Source organism: Limulus polyphemus, unplaced genomic scaffold (assembly GCF_000517525.1).
Source record: "Limulus polyphemus unplaced genomic scaffold, Limulus_polyphemus-2.1.2 Scaffold621, whole genome shotgun sequence".
Lineage (NCBI taxonomy): Eukaryota > Metazoa > Arthropoda > Merostomata > Xiphosura > Limulidae > Limulus > Limulus polyphemus.
The window spans coordinates 92113-112460 of NW_013666231.1; the positions used below are offsets into that span (position 1 = coordinate 92113).

Genomic DNA, 20348 nt, shown 5'->3' on the forward strand with positions numbered 1-20348 from the left:
CCCTACAGTTCATCAAAAAAAAGCAAGTGGTTCGATAAACTCAGGTGAAAGAGGTACACTAGTGACAATTCTTACTGCAGTCAATGCATTAGGAAACAGTGTTCATTGTATGTTTATTTTCCCACGCGTACATTTATGACATACCAACCTTAGTTAATCAAAGCCTTACACGAGCGCTTACTCCAGAAAATATCAAGAAAGGTTTTCAAGTTTCTGGCATATATCCTTTTGAACGTCACATTTTTTCAGGTTGATGATTTTCTACCCAGCGACGTAACAGATCGTCCCTTGCCAAATGAAATATCAACAGAAAACTTGGAGACATCATCTACTAGGGAAGACGTACTAATGAATAGTCCTCCTACCAACTTATTTGAGTGTAGCTTTTAAAGTTTTTGGATATTCATCTACTTTGTGATTGGAAGTAACCACAATTCCTAAAAAAAATATTACAGATTTTTTTCCATTTTCCTTGTTTTATTTTGTATGATATGTAAAACAGAAAAGTTTTGAAAACTCATTTTTCAGCAAATTTATTTTCCAGACCAGTTTTGTTAAATAACATGTTGGATAGTTTGATTTTTTTTCATACACGAAGTTGAAATAATGGTTATTAATAAAATGCTAGTTCCATTAATTATAATTTCTAAAAGTTAATTGTAAATCAATATTTCACTCAAATATAAATTTTCCTGTGTTAGATATAATAAAAAAAAACAAACATTTTATGTATTTAGTTTTATCAGTAATAAATTTCAAAGTTTGTGTTTAGGCCTTTTCCTAATTGTGAATATATATAGAATAGGAGAAAAAGAAACTTATATTGTAAGCTGACCAAAACCAGCCAGTGATCTTGAAATTATATGGTAAGTAATTGACTGCTATTTTAATGAATCTGGTTTAAGGATGTATATATAAAAAATAATTACACTGATTTTGATATTTTGTTGTTAATGGTGCACATTATTTTAATTCTGTGCTTGTAAAAGAAAAAAAAAAAGTCATTTCTAACCTCCCGACTATTAATACACAAATTCCTGCAATTATGAATTTGTAGTTCTGATTGAAAACAAAATCGTCTAGTTTGAATAAATTACCAAGTATTCTCAGATTAATTCTTCTCATAACACTGGAAAAACATTTTAGGCACAAACTGAAATCCCAGTTTGTAGACAGTGAAATGTTACATGTTAATTTAAGAATAATCAGAGTAAACTATAATGCTATTACAGTCCAAAAATGTCTTTGATTTAACAGTTTTATTTTTCTTTAACTCCAAGTAAAATTTACAGGATTCATTGTGTTAAAACAAAACTGCAAGATACACTAATAACATAATAATATCTTTCATTACTTTTGATATACATGCGACATAGTACCTAGGAAAGAGAAAAGAAAAATCAGTTATTTAATCATCACTGTTAGCCATACACATTTCAGTTCTTGGTTAACAGTTCTGGGTATTTTATTTTCCTGAAATATGTACAACTGACATTAGAAATATTTATTTAACTTTAAGAATATAATGTCTACTTTCCCTATGGGTTCAGACTTCTGGGACATGTATAATGTGTATTGAATTTGCAATGTATTATTGCACTAATGTGGTAGGATTTTAAAATAACAGTTACTGTCAATCTACAAAAATGTTTAACAGTTGCTTACAGTTTTATCTACACTTTATTTTCATCTAGTATAGTAGATCTAATGTTAACCAAGGTTGTACAGTCAATATGGTTATCTGTCCAAATTTAAACAGTTCAGAAGGTCTTTTAATGTTTTTCCTTTCCTAAACCTTTCACTAATTCAAGTACGTGTAGCTTTTAAAGTTTTTGGATATTCATCTACTTTGTGATTGGAAGTAACCACAATTCCTAAAAAAAATATTACAGATTTTTTTCCATTTTCCTTGTTTTATTTTGTATGATATGTAAATATGTGATCACCACATATTTGCAATTTTTATTAAAACACATTAGAATAAGAATTTCAAACATCAAGCCATCTCAACTTTTCTTTTAGTATCAGAGTCACTGATAAGAAATAGCAATGGCTATTGTTTGATAAATATAGAAAATACTGAAAAAAATATTTTTGAATCGTGTAATACTGATACCACAAAATAGAGCAGAACACTTGTGTGTACCTCATTTCAAAAGGACTCTTGACTTATAAGTGACACTAGATGTTTTGTCTTATTGTAAATTGTTTATAAATTCATAATAATTTGTGTCTTTGTCATACTAACTAACAATACTGACTTCCTGAGTATTAATTTTAAAAATGTAAAGTAGTTTTTTCTGCATCTACCTGACATGTTTATCTAAAATATTTAGTATCACTTTTAGTTTTGCCTGAATATGTTTGTAGTCTTTATGGACCATTGTTTTCTATTTAAAAAACTACATTGAATCATTAAAATAATTATTAAAATTCTGGTTATCCTGTGTTGATAGCTTAGATAAGACTTGTCAGTTTACTTGGTTTCCAACGTCAAACTATTCAAAACTACATGAAAACATAATTCTGTGATGTAACATCAGTTGCTTTATTGTATATGGATGCAATTTTCTGAAAGACAATATGTTATGTATGTTGAGTTGACCCACCTAGTACATTATCTTATATGTTACATTAATACTGACACTGAACCTTTATGAATGAGATTGATGTAATCGTAGCTGTTGTCTCATAGCTACACCTTTTAGACGAACAACTGCAATTAAGTTTAAGCTGCAAATTGCTAATAAAAATACTTTCGTACTTAACATTGAAGGCTTCAGCTGTACATGATCAATATTAACATTTTAACAAATACATCTGTACAAATGTAATTAACTGATTTAAGTAGAAAACCTTTAACATTTTGTCTCATGTGTAAGCTGAAACTGGCTAAAATAATGAATGGTACAAACAATAACATTGTTACCCATTTAATTTCTTTACATTCATCTTATTTTGAACACATGAAACAGTGTAAATCTGTGAATCTTTGCCTCTTAACCAAACTTAATACTGGTGTGTTGGTTTGAGAACAGGCAGATGCAGTCCATTAAAGTTCTCAATCCTACTACGTCTACCTTGCTTAATGTTCCATTAATACTGGTGTGTCTCACTTTTGGGAATATACAACTATATCTGAAAACAAATATGCTTTGTTATGTTAGTTTTAGAAGAAAGGTTAGTTGTAAAACATATATATGTTATTCTGTATCTTAATAAGAACAAAATGAAATAGGTTTCGTACTAATAAAGTCGTGTTTAGAAAATTGTTCCATTTTAAAGTTAGTGTGTGTGTGTGCTTGAACTATTAATGTATTAAAAACTCAATAAAATGGTGATATGTTTCAAACAATAACACAGATCCTTACTAAAAAGCCTCTTGATGCCCCTACTTCAGTTGTAGTAGTATATTGTACCAAACCTTAAATAAAAACAAAGTATTTGAAAAACTATGAACTGTAGAAAGCCACGTTTCACCGACAATACAACTCAAAAACAAACACTTTGCAGTTTCATGTTTCTCTAAGTACAGAATATCTGTTTTGTAGTGCTCTATTTAATACTATTTCTTCCACTCGAAATTGCCAGTTATTTATTCAGTTGTGTTTGATCGTGCTAGATCTTTTGTTTATGAAAGCATTACATCAGGGCTCTCAGCCTGTAACTTAAACCCAACACCATCCAATATTTGCTCATGATCCACGTGATTCTTTAGGCTGTTGAAGTTGGACCAAACACTCGCATGTGCCAGTTAGTTTCCCGGGATGGAACCTGTTGGTGGAGACATGTTTTCATATGATAATTATTTTTATAAAATAATATAGAAATAAATACACTTTATCGAGTTTGCAATATCAAAAACTCAATGCCATTTTCATCTATAAACTTTTTTGTATCTAAATTACAACATTCATGCAGGGAAATTACTTAGTTATTTATAGGTTTATTGATTTATATTTACAATTATAGTATATTTTGATAAAGAGTAAGAGCTTTGACACCTGTAACTGTTTTAAGCATCAAAACTATACTAGCCACACTAGATACTGACAAAATACAAAAAAAATAATAATAATAAAGGAAACTAATTTGAGTTTTCCATCTCGATTTGGTTTCTGATGATACTGTTTGAACTCTGATGATAGTATGATTTTAACATGTAGGTTTAGCACAGAATTTCTTAACGTAATTTACAAGTCTAATTCAAGTTTCAAGCACATTTTTTAATGTATCAGATTTGTTTGGTTATGAGTTTTTCTACCTATGCATTTTGACGACTTTTATTCTATTTGGTGAGACCATCCTGTGATTAAAAAAAATCACCATTTTTTTACTTAGAGGTTTTTGATCTTGAAACAAAACAGTACAAAGCTTTCAAGATTCAGCCGTATTCAGTTTACCATTTATGACACACAGAGACCCATAAAACACGATTGAAGGATAGATTGGTAGGTGTAGGAAATTAAAAAAAAAGGCAACTTTGTTAAAAAAAAAAAAGAGCAAAGATATGAAATCGTGCAGTATGTTATGACAAAAATCAAAAGAAAAAATTATAGAAATCGCTAGGGACATTGCTAGCTTCGAAAATAAATCGGGGCCTGGACCCCAAGAAGGAGCTACCACTCAAAATAATTAAAACATAACTGCAATGTAATACAAGTTTACGTGAGATAGATTAGGAGCACATGCTCTATGGGCTAGTGCCCAGCGACGTTTCTGGAAGTAGGTGATCAAAAGAAGGGAAAATACAACTGCTCCTATCATGAAAAACATTGGATTAGCCTATAGTAAGTGTATCTCGTGTCGACATCTTACTAAAAAAATATTTTTGATTGTACTGCGTGACTCTGTGAACTCCAATTTTTCCGATTTTTATAGATAAACCTCTTCTACATGATATTTGAGTTTTCATTGTGTTACAATAATTTCTTATTGTATTAATTAAAATTGAATACTTCTTCACCCTAACATTGTGTTCATAAAGATTTTGTTTATGCGAAATAATACGGTAAATAATAAACATACATAGCATTCATGACGGATGAAAACCACTAACGAAGCGATGGGTACGTTGTCGAAAGCCTTCTGAAACTATCTTAAGTTTAAATATTGTTGTTACTTAATTTAAAACATATTCAAAGGTTTGTTATATTTCTTCAAGATCGAAACTCAAACTGTTACTTAACAAATTCAATATTTACAACTAATATTGGTTATAAAATATTATATTGTGGAATAAAATGGTGTATAAAAAGTATAATTTTCAAAAACACACCTTTTTTAATGCGTTTTTCCCAACAAACTGTTTTATCTCCATCATCAGTAGTTCACGAACATCCCCATCTTGATTTGATGTTTTTCGTCCATTAGTTTTCTTCAAGTTTTTATGAGAAGTAAAACCATTAGTTTGAGCACCGTTTGTGGACAAAATTCCACAATTTTTTTGAGGAAGTGGTGGAGGCACAGGTGGAATGTTTTCATTTAAGTCTTCAACAACTCTCGAAAACGACTGAGGGATGGGTTCGATTTCTTGCTGTTGACTCACCATTAATTGTCGTGAACTTGAAAAGGCATTGTGTATTTGGTTTGGAAAATTTCCTTGACTGTTTTTAATGATGTTGTCCCCAAGTGCTGGTTTTATTATGCTAGGGGGAATTTTACTTTCTAATTTTTTCATTTCATCGTTTTGAGAGAATTCATTAACCACAGACTCTCCAGATGTTTTGACTCTTGGAAGCCTAAAAGCGTTATTAGAGTTAAGTTTGTAAGGTTGTGGTGTTAGAGTACTACTGATAACGCTCGGCTGGATAGCTCGAATTCTGTCTGCAACTGTAGCGTTTGAGGATTCATCAACATAATTATATGTTTGAGGTTGATTATTTTGTTTTGACAGACTCGGTTCTTTAATCATGCTTTTAACGTTAGTTTGGTGAGCAGAACACCCAGCGATATTTTCTTGTTCATTTGCTTTGTATAAAGGTCTTTTAGTATTAGTATTGAATTGCTGGGAAATTGGCCTCAAAGTAATTCCTATATCCTTTTTAACGTTTTTTACCTCATTGTCAACCGCTAACTTTGAAAGTCTGTCGGATGATAGATTTCTAGTGGAATATGGTCCCATTGGATATTTAGTGACAGAGATTTTATCTTTTTCACTATCAAACACTGGTACGTTATTCTGGAACCCACCAAAATTAGGTGACTTGGACCTAACAAAGAAGTCAATTATTCTGTCCCTTTTGGATTGAATTCCCATGTCAGAAGGCTCAAAGTCTTCTTTCCTTATATCCCAAGTACTCGTCTTCACGTGCGGCTGTGGCCGTGACTGACGATCAAGAGTTGAAGGACGAGGTTCCTCAGCAGAGCATGTACTCCATTGTTTTCGTTTTGGTAAAGTTTCCGATTTACCAACTTCTGTGTCAGATGCCAGGGATTCTTTTGCGATCAGCATCTGAGTTTTTTTTACATCTGAAAGAGGTACTTTTGGCATTATATTCTCATTTTGTAAAAATTTCTGGTTATCTAGAAGCTGTTGCTGATAAACAAATAACTGCTTTTGAAGCTTCTTGTACTCTTCTTGTAGTTCCTCCTGTTCACTGATCGGAATTTTGAGTACATCAATCTCCGATCTTGCATGTCTCAGTTGGTCGATAGACTCTGACTCTTTGTCACTGGAAGGTTGAGAAATGTCCACCTGTGATTTTGTACGTCTTAATCCCTCTGAAAACTCTGTATTTTGATAATCGCTAGACTCATCATCAGATTCAATTATTGCAGATTGGCTAAGGTCCATCATAGAAGTAGCCTTTCTAGTCAAAGGAGGGGAATTATTCTGATCAATGATTTCTGTACAACGCATTCGTACTTGACCCCTGATACCTCTAACTGATCCTGCAAAACCGTAGACAAGTTTATCACTCTGAGAAACTGGAATGATCGATTTGTTTCTTTCTTGAAACGATCCAATTCTCACACACTTAGTTGTATCAGGTTTTGTCAGATTGTTTGAATCGATGTTTTGGAAGTGGAAAGATTTTGATTTCTGTACCTTATCTACTTCAGAAAATCTCGTTTTACGAAAAAGTGATTCATATCGATTTAATACTGGGATCTCTGAATAAGGTTTAACAGGTTCTTCATATGTCTTGAGCTTTCTTTGCGGATTTGTAATGTTTCGCAGTTCAGAAGAATAGATATCATTTTCTTCCTGTTTGTAAGAATTGATGGTGAAGTTTTCTAATCCTAAATTTCGAACTGCTGTGATAACACTTAAATCACGTGGTTTGGTCAACTCACACATTTGATTCATTTCTACTACCTGTTTATTTAAGACGTTGGTATCAGGACTTTCATCAGATTCATCATCCAATAAGGGGGGTGGGGGGCTTGTTGGCAGGGGTGGTGGTGGATCCTCATCACTTGAGGAAGAACTAATGCTTCTTCTTGCCAAAACGTTGCTGTCATGGTTTGAGGAATAAATTTCATCATGAAGATCCTTCCTAAGGGATTTTTCTTTCAAAAGCATCGGAGGTTTCCAGGAAAGATCAGTGGGTGTTTCTTCTAATTCACAATATATATTTTGACTTGACTTTTTATCGGGTGTAACGGATCTGTTCGCCAAATCTGATTCTGGAAAGGGACCGAATATGTTCTTATACGAATCATTGTATTCAGAATCCACCTTTGATTTTTCTGTGGGAATAAAGGTCAAGCAATGGATTTGCGTCAGACAATTTGAAATGTTTTACTCATTTACAAAATACAATGCTAAAATAGTTTAACTAGATTTCATGATATGATGCGAATTGTGAATAATTGTAATTCTGGTTTGAAGTTTTTGAACAAATGCTACATGTTTAACTTACTATTTTTCATTCAGATTATCACAATAGTTCCACACGTATTTCCATAAAACTTTTTCCTCAACAAGCAGAAAAATAGTAGTTTTATATTTAGTGTTAATACATTTATGTACTAGACATTTTCAATTCATGTACAAAAAATTACCATATTTTTGAAAAATAAATCTGTAAGAGTATTATATATATATATAAACGTGTTAATTTAATTCAAGTGTTTTAGATTTAATGAACTTAAACGTGAAATAGTACAGTGATATGAGGTTCATTATAATAAACTAATTGCCTATACCTCTTTGGTCTTCTGTTGCTAGTAATCGCTCTGCTTCTGCGATTGTTAATTGGAAAGTTTGATCAAGATCATCAATTGTATTAAGGGAAGACAAACTTGATCTTCGACCTTTGAAGTCACTTGACCCACTCAGAACACCTGAAGAAATAATAATAATAACGACTTGTTTTAGCCTGAAAACTTGGTGTTCGTAATTGATAATGCAATTAACATTTTGCAATAACAGTAGTAAAAACACGAAAATCTGTTAGCCTGTGTTCTAATAATTGAATTGATTTGAAAGTTTGTGTTGTTTTTTTACTTTTTAAATGATATTGTGTGTATATATATCACTATGCTTCAACACTATTCTCATGTAATTTGAGTCTGCACACGTGTGGTGTTTGATTATGAAATGTCACTTATGTACGTAGAATATAGAATCACTATGCTTCAACTATATTCTCATGTAATTTGAGTCTGCACACGTGTGGTGTTTGATTATGAAATGTCACGCGTATATAACAAGTAAAAATGGGTACTGCTAACTGGCTGATCTACCTTTGACTGGTAGTTCAAAATTAGGGGCGGCTGTACTTAAATCCTAGGGATCTCTAACCTAGTCGTTTAGTCCAGCTTGGAAATTCGAAAAAATTAATAAAATTAAAATACCATGCAACTTTTAATACAAGTACTATGTCGAAAAACATAAACAAGTTGACCTTATGTGTTTCGGACCGCTAAACATGCACATCCATTATCAGGGGTGAGGGTGTCAAACAACAGCAATTCTACAAACTTAGCGATTTTTGTGATACAGTTAAATGATTAAGTTAAAGTCAAAGGTGGGAGAAAAAGCATTATCAGTTCACATTACATGACATTAAGGAATTCTAATATAACATAATGTTTAGGGACCTATTGGTCCATCTCGACTGTCCCATCCTCTAAACAAAACTAAAACTATCAAATAATCAAATAAAATAATCTTAAATCCAGCCTCTGTTCATTCATATAGTTATCAAACTTTCCCATAAACTCACTTAAATTTACTACCTCCACAACATCCGAAGACAACCCATTCCAGAGGCCAAACACCCTGTTCGAAAAAAAAACTGCCTTAGCTGAAGATGACTCTTACCTTGCCAAAATTTATATTTGTGTCCCTTAGTCCTACTATTGTTGGTGAATGCAAAGTTCTTAAATTTTGTAATAGAACATGCAGGGCCCAAGTCTCAATTTAGAATATAATCTGAAAGTTTACGTATTTCTAGTGATTTGCAACAATGAAGTATTTTTATTACAAGAACAGTTAAACAGCAAATCAGTTTTGTACCATAAGATATCATAAGCTATACTTGCATGATGCTTAGCTATGTACGTATATGTAGAAAAATTAATAAGAACATGACCTCATTAGATAACAATAAATTGTTAAATTATCACCGAGTCATTTTGTACATATCATTGATACAAATGCCAAAGATTCGTCTAAACTTACAATTAGGAAACTACAGTATAATGTCACTTATTACATTTGTAAGCTTTGATACGTTCTACTACACACTAAAGATTGGCTTCTTTCTTATTTATAACTGCAGCAGTATGTATGCCATAGCTTACAATTACAGTATATCATATTTCAAAATGGTAACCTGAAAAGCAAAAATAAATACAACGATAAACAACTTGTTTTGGCTTTCGCAATAATAATCATTTTATTTGAGACCATTGTACATGTTTCTGCGCTTCAAGAGGGTTGAAGCATCGAAACGTGTATTTGAACACAACTAAAATATTTTTATTATTGTCACTGCGTAAACTGAAAAGGTTGTTTTTAATTGTATTTATTTACGATTTTATACAAGTCTAAGAAAAATTTTATTAACAAGCACTTTAAGCCTCTCTCGATCTGTGGAATTTTTTATGTATTTTACTTATTAACCGTGAGGCTTACTGTTTCGTACAAGCTCAGTCACTCTCCCCTTAAAGTAATAATTTAACGTCTCTTGGATAACGAAAACAGTAAGTGGAAATCTTGTTAGAAATACTGCAGTTACATTGTAGTTAGAGTCGCGAGTGAGATACGGGTCCATGAGGAATATTTTATAGTAACCCTGCTCGTGGGTGATAAACCACGGACCTTCTTTACGCGTAAATATAACAACAAAGCTAAAGTAAGTTAGGATTTTAGACTTGCACCAAAAGAACAAGAAAAGCAGAGAAATCTAAACATTTAGGTGCATTAAAAGAAAAACTAACGAAATAAAATGTGAACATTATAAACCATAAACTCGTTAAAAAGATTGTATCAAAGGAACATACAGAAACGTTAGTTTTAAAAATTGTTTGTTTTGTATTTCGCGCAAAGCTACGCGAGGGCTATCTGCGCTAGCCGTCCCTAATTTAGCAGTGTAAGACTAGAGGGAAGGCAGCTAGTCATCACCACCCACCGCCAACTCTTGGGCTATTCTTTTACCAACGAATAGTGGGATTGACCGTCACATTATAACGCCCCAACGGCTGAAAGGGCGAGCACGTTTGGTGGAACAGGGATGCGAACCCGCGGCCCGCAGATTGCGAGTCGAGCGTCCTAACCACCTGGCCATGCCGAGCCAGTTTTAAAAATAATTTATGTCAAACAAAATATTATACCTATGCGAGTTGGTTTGAAATTGTAATAATTATGCATGTTTTTATTTGTTTGTTTGTAATTAAGCACAAAGCTACACAATGGGCTATCTGTGCTCTGCCCACCACGGGTATCGAAACCCGGATTCTAGCGCTGTAAGTCCGCAGACATACCGCTGTGCCACTGGAGGGCATTATGCATGTTAATCACTCAAATTTTTACATTGGATATATCGCTGACTTGATTAGATGCAATTTTGATATAGAAATAATTAACCCTCAAGCTATCGACTTATTGTCGCATCGTTCACTACACGCTATCGAATTCAGTAATTTTATTTTCGTCTTTTACAACATTTGACTTAAAGAACTGGCCAAAACTTGGATGAAACCTTTCATTTTCTATATAAAATAAATACGGAATCACAACAGTAATGAATGGAATTAACTCTAATGTTGGTGGTATTTTTTGTGGCTCAGCGAGCAATTTGGTGCGTAGTGCATAAAAAGCTGATGGATCCAAATTAGTAGTTCTAAAGTTAATAGTGTTAGCTGAAAGTAGGATGAGATTTATGACCTATGATGTGCGAGATTATAATAAACTAGCAAGTCGATAGTATTAAGTAGGTTAGTAGGTTTAAAGTAAAGAAAGGTTAGTAAAGTTGATAAACCTTTGTTAGTAGAAGAAGAAGTAGTAGTAGTCCCATGTAATACGTTCTTTCGTGGTAACGGTGACGGAGGACGTTGTCGAGGAAGAGGCACAGGAAGTGTTCTTCTTGATATGGGGGAGGAGTATGTTTTAGGCGGTAAAGGTCTCAAAGGAGGTTTCGTTGAAGGCAGAGGTGGAGGGGTTTCTAGGTCGTCATCATATTCTGTCGCTAAGCCTCTTGTCTCAGCAGGCACCACAGCTTGGTTAGAAAACTCTTCCGGGGGGTCTAGGATTTCTGCTATGAATTCTTCTTCACTCGGAGTTTCTTCAAGAGAAGTAAAGTTGTATAAAGAGTTAACATATTCAGTCATCTCGTTTACCGAGATGGTATTTTCTTTGGTATTTTTCATTGAAGTAAATTTATTGTTAACTAGTAAAATTTCTGAATCATCATCATCATTGTATGCTGAAAGAGCTGTCTGACGGAATGTATCCACTGGGTTCCCTTTCTCGTTATATTCATCAACAGAGGTTTCATTGTCACCAGAGTAATCTAGTATGTTGATTTTATGATCCATTAAGTTTATGTTAAGGGTTTCCAGACAGACGTCTTCGAAGTTTTCCGTGTGTTTAAACTCGGAGTTGGTAATTCCATTCGACTTATTTGTACTAACAGTTTCCAACTCATCGTCGCTAGCTCTCTCTAGTGGCGAGTTTTGAACACGTAAATTGCTGGTGTAATCTGAATCTGAAGGCCGGAGAGGATTTACACTAGTCACTATTGTTTCTACAAGTTCTATATAGGAAAAGCAATATTCACAGATTAACAGCAATATTAGTTCATCTTTTATCAAACAAGAAAGTATATTATTCATTTACAGTTCACAGTTTAGGGCAAAGACTTCGTATCTTTCTTAAAAGAAAACATAACAGATGAGAGCAGGAATGACGTATTCTGTTTGTTGGTAAGACAAGGTCACTTGTGTTTACAGACAGATTCGTATGTGAAAACATAATACATGATGGTTTGATAATAAAATCAAACTGATGTACAACTGTACGTACCAAAAGGGAAATAACACATATAAATGCATATGATAGCAAATCAAATAAAATGATTAATCTAATGATATACATAATATATTAATTAAGACGTGACACATTTTGCACACGTTTTCAATTGAACTTATCTTACATAATCTCATATGATTCCCACCACACTCGGAATAAAATATATTTTTCGTTTTGTTAATATGAAAAGGAAGAATTCGATGATAGTTGAAAATGAATTAAAACCATTCCCGATAAATATTTTTTGTATAAGTTACTTTGATGCACATAATTATATTTCTTAATCTACTCTGCAACTACTTTTTCATTCCTATCGTCGTATTAATAACATATCGAACAAATATGAATAAATTGGTATATATATTTTAAAGCACGAAATATATTTACGTTTTCGGTTTTACACCACTGAGTGACATAACTTAGACATACAAAACTCCGAAACCTCCAGCAATAATATATAGAAATTGTAAAAAGGAATTTTTTTTAATAGGAAATTATCTTCTTTGATATATTTGGTGGGAACATAGTTCATTATGTCTCTATAAACAATTCACGAGTTATTCAAGAATATTGTTCGGATTTGTTCTCCGAAATTTAAAGTTTTGATAAGTCTAAGTAAGTAAATTTTGAATAAAACAAATCAGTAAGAAATTGAACTTCTAAAATAGATTTTTCTTAGTCTTGTCACTTCATGATAGAAGCCGATTCTAATTAGATTATTTTTAAATTTGAGGAATACAAAAGACCAGCTGATGATGTTTTCTACAGACGTGAAACAAGAGTTGGGGGGTGGGGGAGCACAGTTATTAATGATTAAATGCTGACCAGTTTGATTTAGAAACGTTAAAAGTTATAATGACTCTGGCGAATGTAATTGTTTTTAGACATTCTTTCTACAAATAGACCTCAAGGTATTGATAGAACATTTGTTCTAATCGTTCAGGAAAAATGTCTAGTGGTGACTCACCTTCATCGATGTCTGACACGGAATACTTGTCAGAGTCCTCACGACCCACCTCGTCTTTGTCAATGTCTGACAAAGAGTAAGTCTCGTCAGGGTAAGGGTTTTCGTCTTCAAGGGGTGGTGAGAAAGATCTCAGGGATTCATGGTCTTTATCTGGAATGCTACAGAGGATGTTGGAATTGGAAGTGTAAAGCTCATTATCGTTGTTTTCTTGATTAGAAAAAGAAGCCTCTGTTCTCCCAGAACATAATTTTTGATGATCAGATGATTCATGAACCTGCGAGGCCATATATTCGTCAGTTTGCGACATGTTAATCGGTTCTGTGGATCTTCCCGTTTTTGAGTTGTGAGATTCGGACACTTTTGTAAGAGTAGAAGAGTGAGAATTTCTAATTTCTACTTCTTGTGCAAGCTCAAAGGTTTTCTTACCTGCAACTTGGGTGGTTGGAGGAGGCGGGGCCTTTCGTTTTTTATTTAGTGACAGTATAGGAGAGGTAGGCTTTGCTAAGGAAGACTCGACATTTTTTTCTTTGGTGTAGAGGTTTTTTCTTTTAAGAAATTATCATGATTAGGAGAATGTTCACTTTTATTACCAGTGGTAATACCATTAGAAGGCTCGCTATAAACCGAGGCTTCATGGTATCCACTGGAGTCGGAGCTGTGGCGAGAATGGGAGCCACTTTCTATGTCATGTTGATCTGGTTTTGAAATATTTCTAGTAAAAGAATTTATTTCACGCTTGTTTTCCTTTTGCATAGGGGGTGGCGGTGCTGGCCCTTTTCCGAACCTGGACCTCAAAGGAGGCTTAACTGCATGACTAGCAGGCTTCTGATTGTCTTGACTGCCATTGCTTGAGATACATATGCTCTGAAAATATAAAAGCAAGCATCACTAAATGCAACAAAGAGTATTACAATTTTGAACTGAAAGAAGAAAAATTAAATTGTAACTTGCTATAGGTTAAACTTTTTTTTCTCCTGTAGATTTAACGATAGAATCCAGAACACTATCAGCTCTTTAAAACACTTTTTCTAAACTATTTCTGCACCAAATTAAATTGATTTGTTGGTTACAGGGTCACTAACAATATATTAGGTAAAACTATTCATTTCCTTTGTAAAATACGTAGGGAATGAGTGATTTCATCTAACTATTTGGTCATTTTTTTACACCAACAATTATAACAAGAGAAACGTAAAATTACATACTATGAACAATATAAAAAGAAGTCAGTAATTTGAGGGCCATCTGACCTTCAAATTATATGTAAAGCTCACTGTTGACTAATATATGGTTCACCAGTAATATCTTTTCAAAGGTTTTAAGAAAAAAAATGTGTAGAAAACAAACACCGAGGAGTTACTTAGGTCATTTGTGAAAAGATGGATAACAGTTAATAGAAGAAAAATAATGTTAACAAAGATCCATAAGAACACGAAAAGCGTAAAATGACAAAGAAATTTGCTAGACACGCATAAAGCAAAAAGGAAAGATGACAACATGTAGTATAGATTTACCGATTCTCCTTGTTTCTGTTGATAACCTGGGTTTTTCTTTTCCTGTTGATTATGAGACTTATACGGAATAATTTCTACTTGTGACGAGTTGGCGTCAATACCTGAGAAACATACCTCAGTTATTCTTTGTAAAATATTACTATAAAGTTATTACTTGTGACGAGTTGGCGTCAATACCTGAGAAACATACCTCAGTTATTCTTTGTAAAATATTACTATAAAGTTATTATAGTGAAAACTTCATGGCCACTTAAATGAACGGTATTGTATGCGATTCTCAAAATGGATAATTTATGTATATTTTTTTGTTGGAGTCACACTTAGTGGATATTGAATTTGACGATTTCTAGGAAAAGAAAACTTTCTCTTGCAATCAATGCATGTTTTTTGTTGTTTTTTGAAATTATAAACCACAATAAAAGGGAAATTTATCCATTGCCAGTCCTCATTATTCATTAACTCATAATAGAAAATGTCTGTGGTCTTAGCACCCAAAAGCGTTGGGAATATTCTTTCTATTAGACACGAGTTAAATGCAAATGCCAAACAAGGTACCCGTTAAGGAAGATCAAATTAAATGTTAGGAGTTAGGGCTTGGCTCACAACGTCTCAACTCCTACCTTTCACTATCCGCAGCCAGTTGTGGGAAAGGAGTCACTCCTTATATTTTGATATGAAAGGTAGTTGTTAAAAGAACCTAACAGTAACAATAAATTACGCTATATTTCTACATTTGTATGACTCCAAATCACCGCCCTTTAAATAATTATTACAAAATTATGGTAACTGGAACTGAAAACCTTGATAGTTCAGTAACAATTAATTATTATTTCATTAATTATTTCAATGTGAAAAAATGGAAAGAAATTTGGATCTTTTTAACAAGTTTAATAATTAGTTTACACTTATCATCTTAATGTCACTTCGATTGAGAACCGATCTCCAAAAATAATTTTTGCGAAATTGGTTCAAACAGAATTCTTTTCAATTGTGGATTTCCCTAAACCACCAGTAAACAAGATAATGTGAGAACTTGACAAAGTAAAAGATTTATTGGGAGCTGATTAATTCGTGTTAGCATGTTTGAAACCGGATTTTTTTAATTGTTATGACATTTTTCTATCTAAAATAAGACTCGTGTTTACTAAATAAAAAACAAAATCCAAACAGACTCGTTTAAACTGTTTAGGCTAATGTTTACAATATTTAAAGCAGAAGTTTTACGTTGCAAGTTTAAGAGCTCGGACGCAATTGAAACTGTTTAGTTAATCTCTCACAACGTTTAAACAGTTGAAACTTTAAACTTGATGAAATGAACAAAATTCATCGATAGAATAACAGTTGTCTAATTATAAACTAATTAGCCACTTTCTACTTGTTGGTGTACGACAACTGATTAACAATTGTGATTGTAAATTTAACGTTCATATATTTAGAATATTCATATAACTAATATAACCCTCACATCTTATATTACTATAAAAAGTACGTTGTGAAGCGAGTTGTGACACAGCGTTGTTGTTTTTAACGTTGCATATTGCAGTTGTCCTATACTGTATTTCTCTTGTGGTGTAATGTGTAAATAATACATACGTTTTACACTTATCCATACTGATAATTTGTAACTATACGAGTTGAGTGTGTTTGACTAACTCCATACCAAATCCACATATGTGTTAAATATCAAAATTTCAAAGCTTATTTTCGCGCATTATGTTTAAAGAAATAATTTAAATATCTACAGTTAAAAAAAATATATCGGTAGAATTGATGTTGATCGTTGGATAATTATAATAAAACTAGCGTATATCACGTCAAAAATGATGGAGCAAATACTAAGTAGTATACCCTAACCTTACATTTCATAGCTAACTGAAATAAATAGATTCTGTGAAATAAAGCTGGGCCAACAAAGAGGCAGTCAAACGTCGGTAAATTCCTTTGTGAGCCAATCAAAATTAAGATTATATATGAAATAAATTCGTGACATATTCATAGAGTAATATTGGTAAAAATCAGTTAGATTAACAACTTCTAATATATATATAAAAGCCAGTGCGTTTTGGTAACACTACGTTCCTAATATTGTTGTTAGTCTATGTACTGAAAGTATAAAATGAAATGTAATATACAACAAGACTGGAAAAATATTTGTTGATTTCTCAGTTTAGAGTCTCCGTTGATTAAAGAGGTTTGTTTTGTATTCAAAAGGTTGGTGATATAACGGAAAATAGCTTAATTCAGAAACGATTTAAGTTTAAAATTGAATGGATATTTTTATTTTCATGATATATTTTATGCACTTGGCTCTAGGCTAGTTCGTCCCACACTACGTCTTTACTTTATGCTTAATATAACAACACTCACTACACTTATAAGGTTTCATGGCACCCACCCCCTCACGGCTCCCTTTCACCCCCGTCACTAAAATCGTAATGGGCAGATAGTAATCGAACTATTCTATCCGATAAATGCATTTTGTCTTTTATGACTCCTCCTCTTTTATATAGGTTAGATGCTTGACAAGTTTATCTAAATTGTGAAAAGAAAGGTACTTTAAATTGTTGTTTTTAATATTGTAGGGAATTCAAAGGTATATGCACTGTTGGGTAAAAATTTTTCGACACTTTCCTCTAAAATTTCTCTCTGCTTAAAAAAAATCACAACACACAAATAGATCAATTTTGTTCGCTACACACACACACACACACACACATCGCATGAATTTTATCACATTACGGATCTCATTACATTCATAATTAATTGAACAAGTTATTAACTCCATTGAACCTTACATGTGTACAACTGGTAAGTTAACAATCGAATTTCCGTGGCTTTAAAGGCTTCACATTGTATGATAAACTTAGAGCTCCAATAACTTTAATGTAGTTTGACTGAAGAATCTTCTGCGTATTAATATGGAAATATAAACAGCAATTTAATTCATAAAATATATTATCTTACTTTAAATTATGCAAGCATTTTCATATTAATAAACGTTACAGGCTTACTTTTTGCTGATAGAAGTGAAATTTCTTTACAGTTGTATTCCTCAAAAGTCATGTTGGCATCCAGGATTTTGTCTTGATGGTTTGGATGGACCAGGTGATACATCGACGGGTCTAGATTTTTCTCTTTACAAACTTTTTGTTTCACCTCACCCAACGTTTCCTTGAGGCTGAATCGATATGCTATTAGCTGGTTGTGGGGTAGCCTAATTTGCAGTCGGAAGGTTTGCTGTATAAATCAATTGGTAATAAAGTGTTGACATTTTTCTCTAAACCAATCAACATAAATATCACTGTGAAGGGTTTATGAATACCAGTAAAACTCAGCGAATGGGAATTTTCAACAATCACATAACCATTCGAACTTTATGTTGACTATATAACAACTCGAATTTCCGTGTGACAGTGACGTAACCGTTTGAATCTCATACCGACTATACTAGATGTACTTCCGCAGGGTCCCCGAAAGAGTTCTGTTTCAAGAGTAAATAAAACCAAAATCAAAAGTAAAAAATATTTTTATTTCTTGCTTTTCAAGTTCATATGTCATGCTTTGATGTAGCTTACAGAGTGCATAATTCTTCTTGTGATTCATGGCACGTTTTACTGAGGTCACGACAGTACAAATTGCAACGTTAAGCGCCCCTCATGCGAATTCATTTTAGTATATTTAGACTGACTGACAGACAACACACTACTGTATACCGTTTGAGTCTAACACTGACTATATAACAACGCCATTTACAAAGTGTGACAATGACGTAATAATTTTGTGCGGGCAATAACTGTAATAACCGAGAACACGCAAAAAGTATACATTGACTGAACAGTTTATAGAACCCCCTCCCGTCTCATATCGGGTTGGACTACTTTTTGTCACAACAGTAGCATACTCAATGACCGCAGACTTCATGAGTCAATTGTAAGTTATTTGTAGAGAATCATGGTCTGCAATCGGTTCAAAAAAAATTATGACAGCAACTGCAACATTCAAATCTATTTCAAAAATGCTCAATCGGACTGAGGTCCGATGATTGTGTTTGTCGACGAAGATGACTGAAGTCACTGTCTCACTTTTCGATTCAATGTTGCGAAGTATAAGCTCGAAGGGTTTTTACATTATCGTCTTAGAAGATTTATTGAAGATTTATTCCAGTTAAACAAGCAAAATTGTAGGGTACACAGAATTGGCAACAACGTTTCAGGTATATTTTGGATGTGTTATTCATTCTCTCTCTCTCTCAAAAGAATAAAAGGACCAAATCCCACACCTTTGCACCACTTTCATTGCAGCACACTTTCTGAAAAACACAAGCAAGGTCAAGTGCCTCATGTGATTTTCCCTTTATTTTTGCGTCAACATCAGGTTCAGAAAATGGTGAAACCAAACTCATCAAACCACATTACATGCCCATAGTCATTCAATGTTCAAAGGGTTCACTTTAAATATCATTATAGTTGTCCGGTTTACATTTGAGATAAGTGGTGTTGATACTTATGCTTTAAGTTGCCATATAACATGGTACAGATGAAAATAGTCGAATCCACACCGCTGTTGAAGAAACCAATCAATTAATATAAAGACTGACAACAGTAAAACTCTATGAATCTGTTCAACCCATATTTCCCTCTATCCATCACCAGCACTTAACAGCTACAGTTTTTCATAGTGACAGTCGTATTCGTCTTCGATTATAAATCTTCGTAGAGCCTGATGACAGGTGTCTTTGAACAAGCCACACAAAGAAACGGTCTTTAATAATGATGCTCCTGCTGACTATCATGCGCCTTATAAAGTTAGAGATATTTTTGCTATTACCAGATGCCATACAGACCAAGATAAAAATCATAGTATTACTTCATCTCTGCATTTATAGAGTTCAAGCGATCACCTACCACATTGCAGGGTCATCTATTTTGCATATATGTAAATAAATGGAGTGTTTTATAGATACGTATAGAGGACGAAAATAAAGTGACCAGTCAGTGTATGACAGTGAAAGTTTTGTGCGGACATTAACAATGAAGTAACATTTGTATTTCTGTGAATAATTATAGCTACAGAGATTAGGAGTTAATAACATTTATATGATAGCGGGTTTATTGTGCACGTATGAAGACGAAAGTGACCAAGAGTGAAAAAAAGTAACCCTAAGTTATTGTTTTTCTATACAAGATTGTGTAGCCACAATTTAATTCAATTTGTGACAGTTTCTGAACATGAGCGCCTACTATAGTATATACAAAGCTAGCAAATGATAAGTTTATGAAAAAAGTCTTAAAAATAATTGCAATGTGCAAATGAAATTTTTATGATACACACACACACACACACACATATATATATATATATATATATGTGTGTGTGTGTGTGT

General features: G+C 33.1%; 3 protein-coding genes across 3 annotated transcripts in view; 1 reads left to right on the forward strand and 2 right to left on the reverse strand.

Annotated features, from left to right (window-relative positions):
* LOC106459515 (nucleolar MIF4G domain-containing protein 1-like) overlaps positions 1-492 on the forward strand; it is a 57091-nt gene extending 56599 nt beyond the window's left edge. Inside the window, exon 16 of the mRNA XM_022386024.1 lies at positions 250-492. The gene's annotated coding sequence lies outside the window, so the exon portion shown is untranslated. The remainder of the gene's footprint in view (positions 1-249) is intronic.
* A 734-nt stretch (positions 493-1226) lies between these two features.
* On the reverse strand, positions 1227-13997 carry LOC111085795. The gene is made up of 5 exons (XM_022386022.1): positions 13452-13997; positions 11436-12209; positions 8155-8292; positions 5279-7695; positions 1227-3774 (listed from the first exon to the last, which is right to left on the reverse strand). Exons 1-5 carry the CDS (start codon positions 13756-13758, stop codon positions 3715-3717), a joined length of 3696 nt encoding a protein of 1231 aa, XP_022241730.1. The 5' UTR covers positions 13759-13997; the 3' UTR covers positions 1227-3714.
* Positions 13998-15104: 1107 nt separating this feature from the next.
* Positions 15105-20348, reverse strand: part of LOC106459517 (cordon-bleu protein-like 1) — a 23329-nt gene continuing 18085 nt past the window's right edge. The window contains exons 4-5 of the mRNA XM_022386020.1: positions 17977-18202; positions 15105-15142 (exon numbers count right to left, since the gene is read on the reverse strand). Coding sequence (XP_022241728.1) covers positions 15105-15142; positions 17977-18202 — 264 coding nt within the window. The remainder of the gene's footprint in view (positions 15143-17976; positions 18203-20348) is intronic.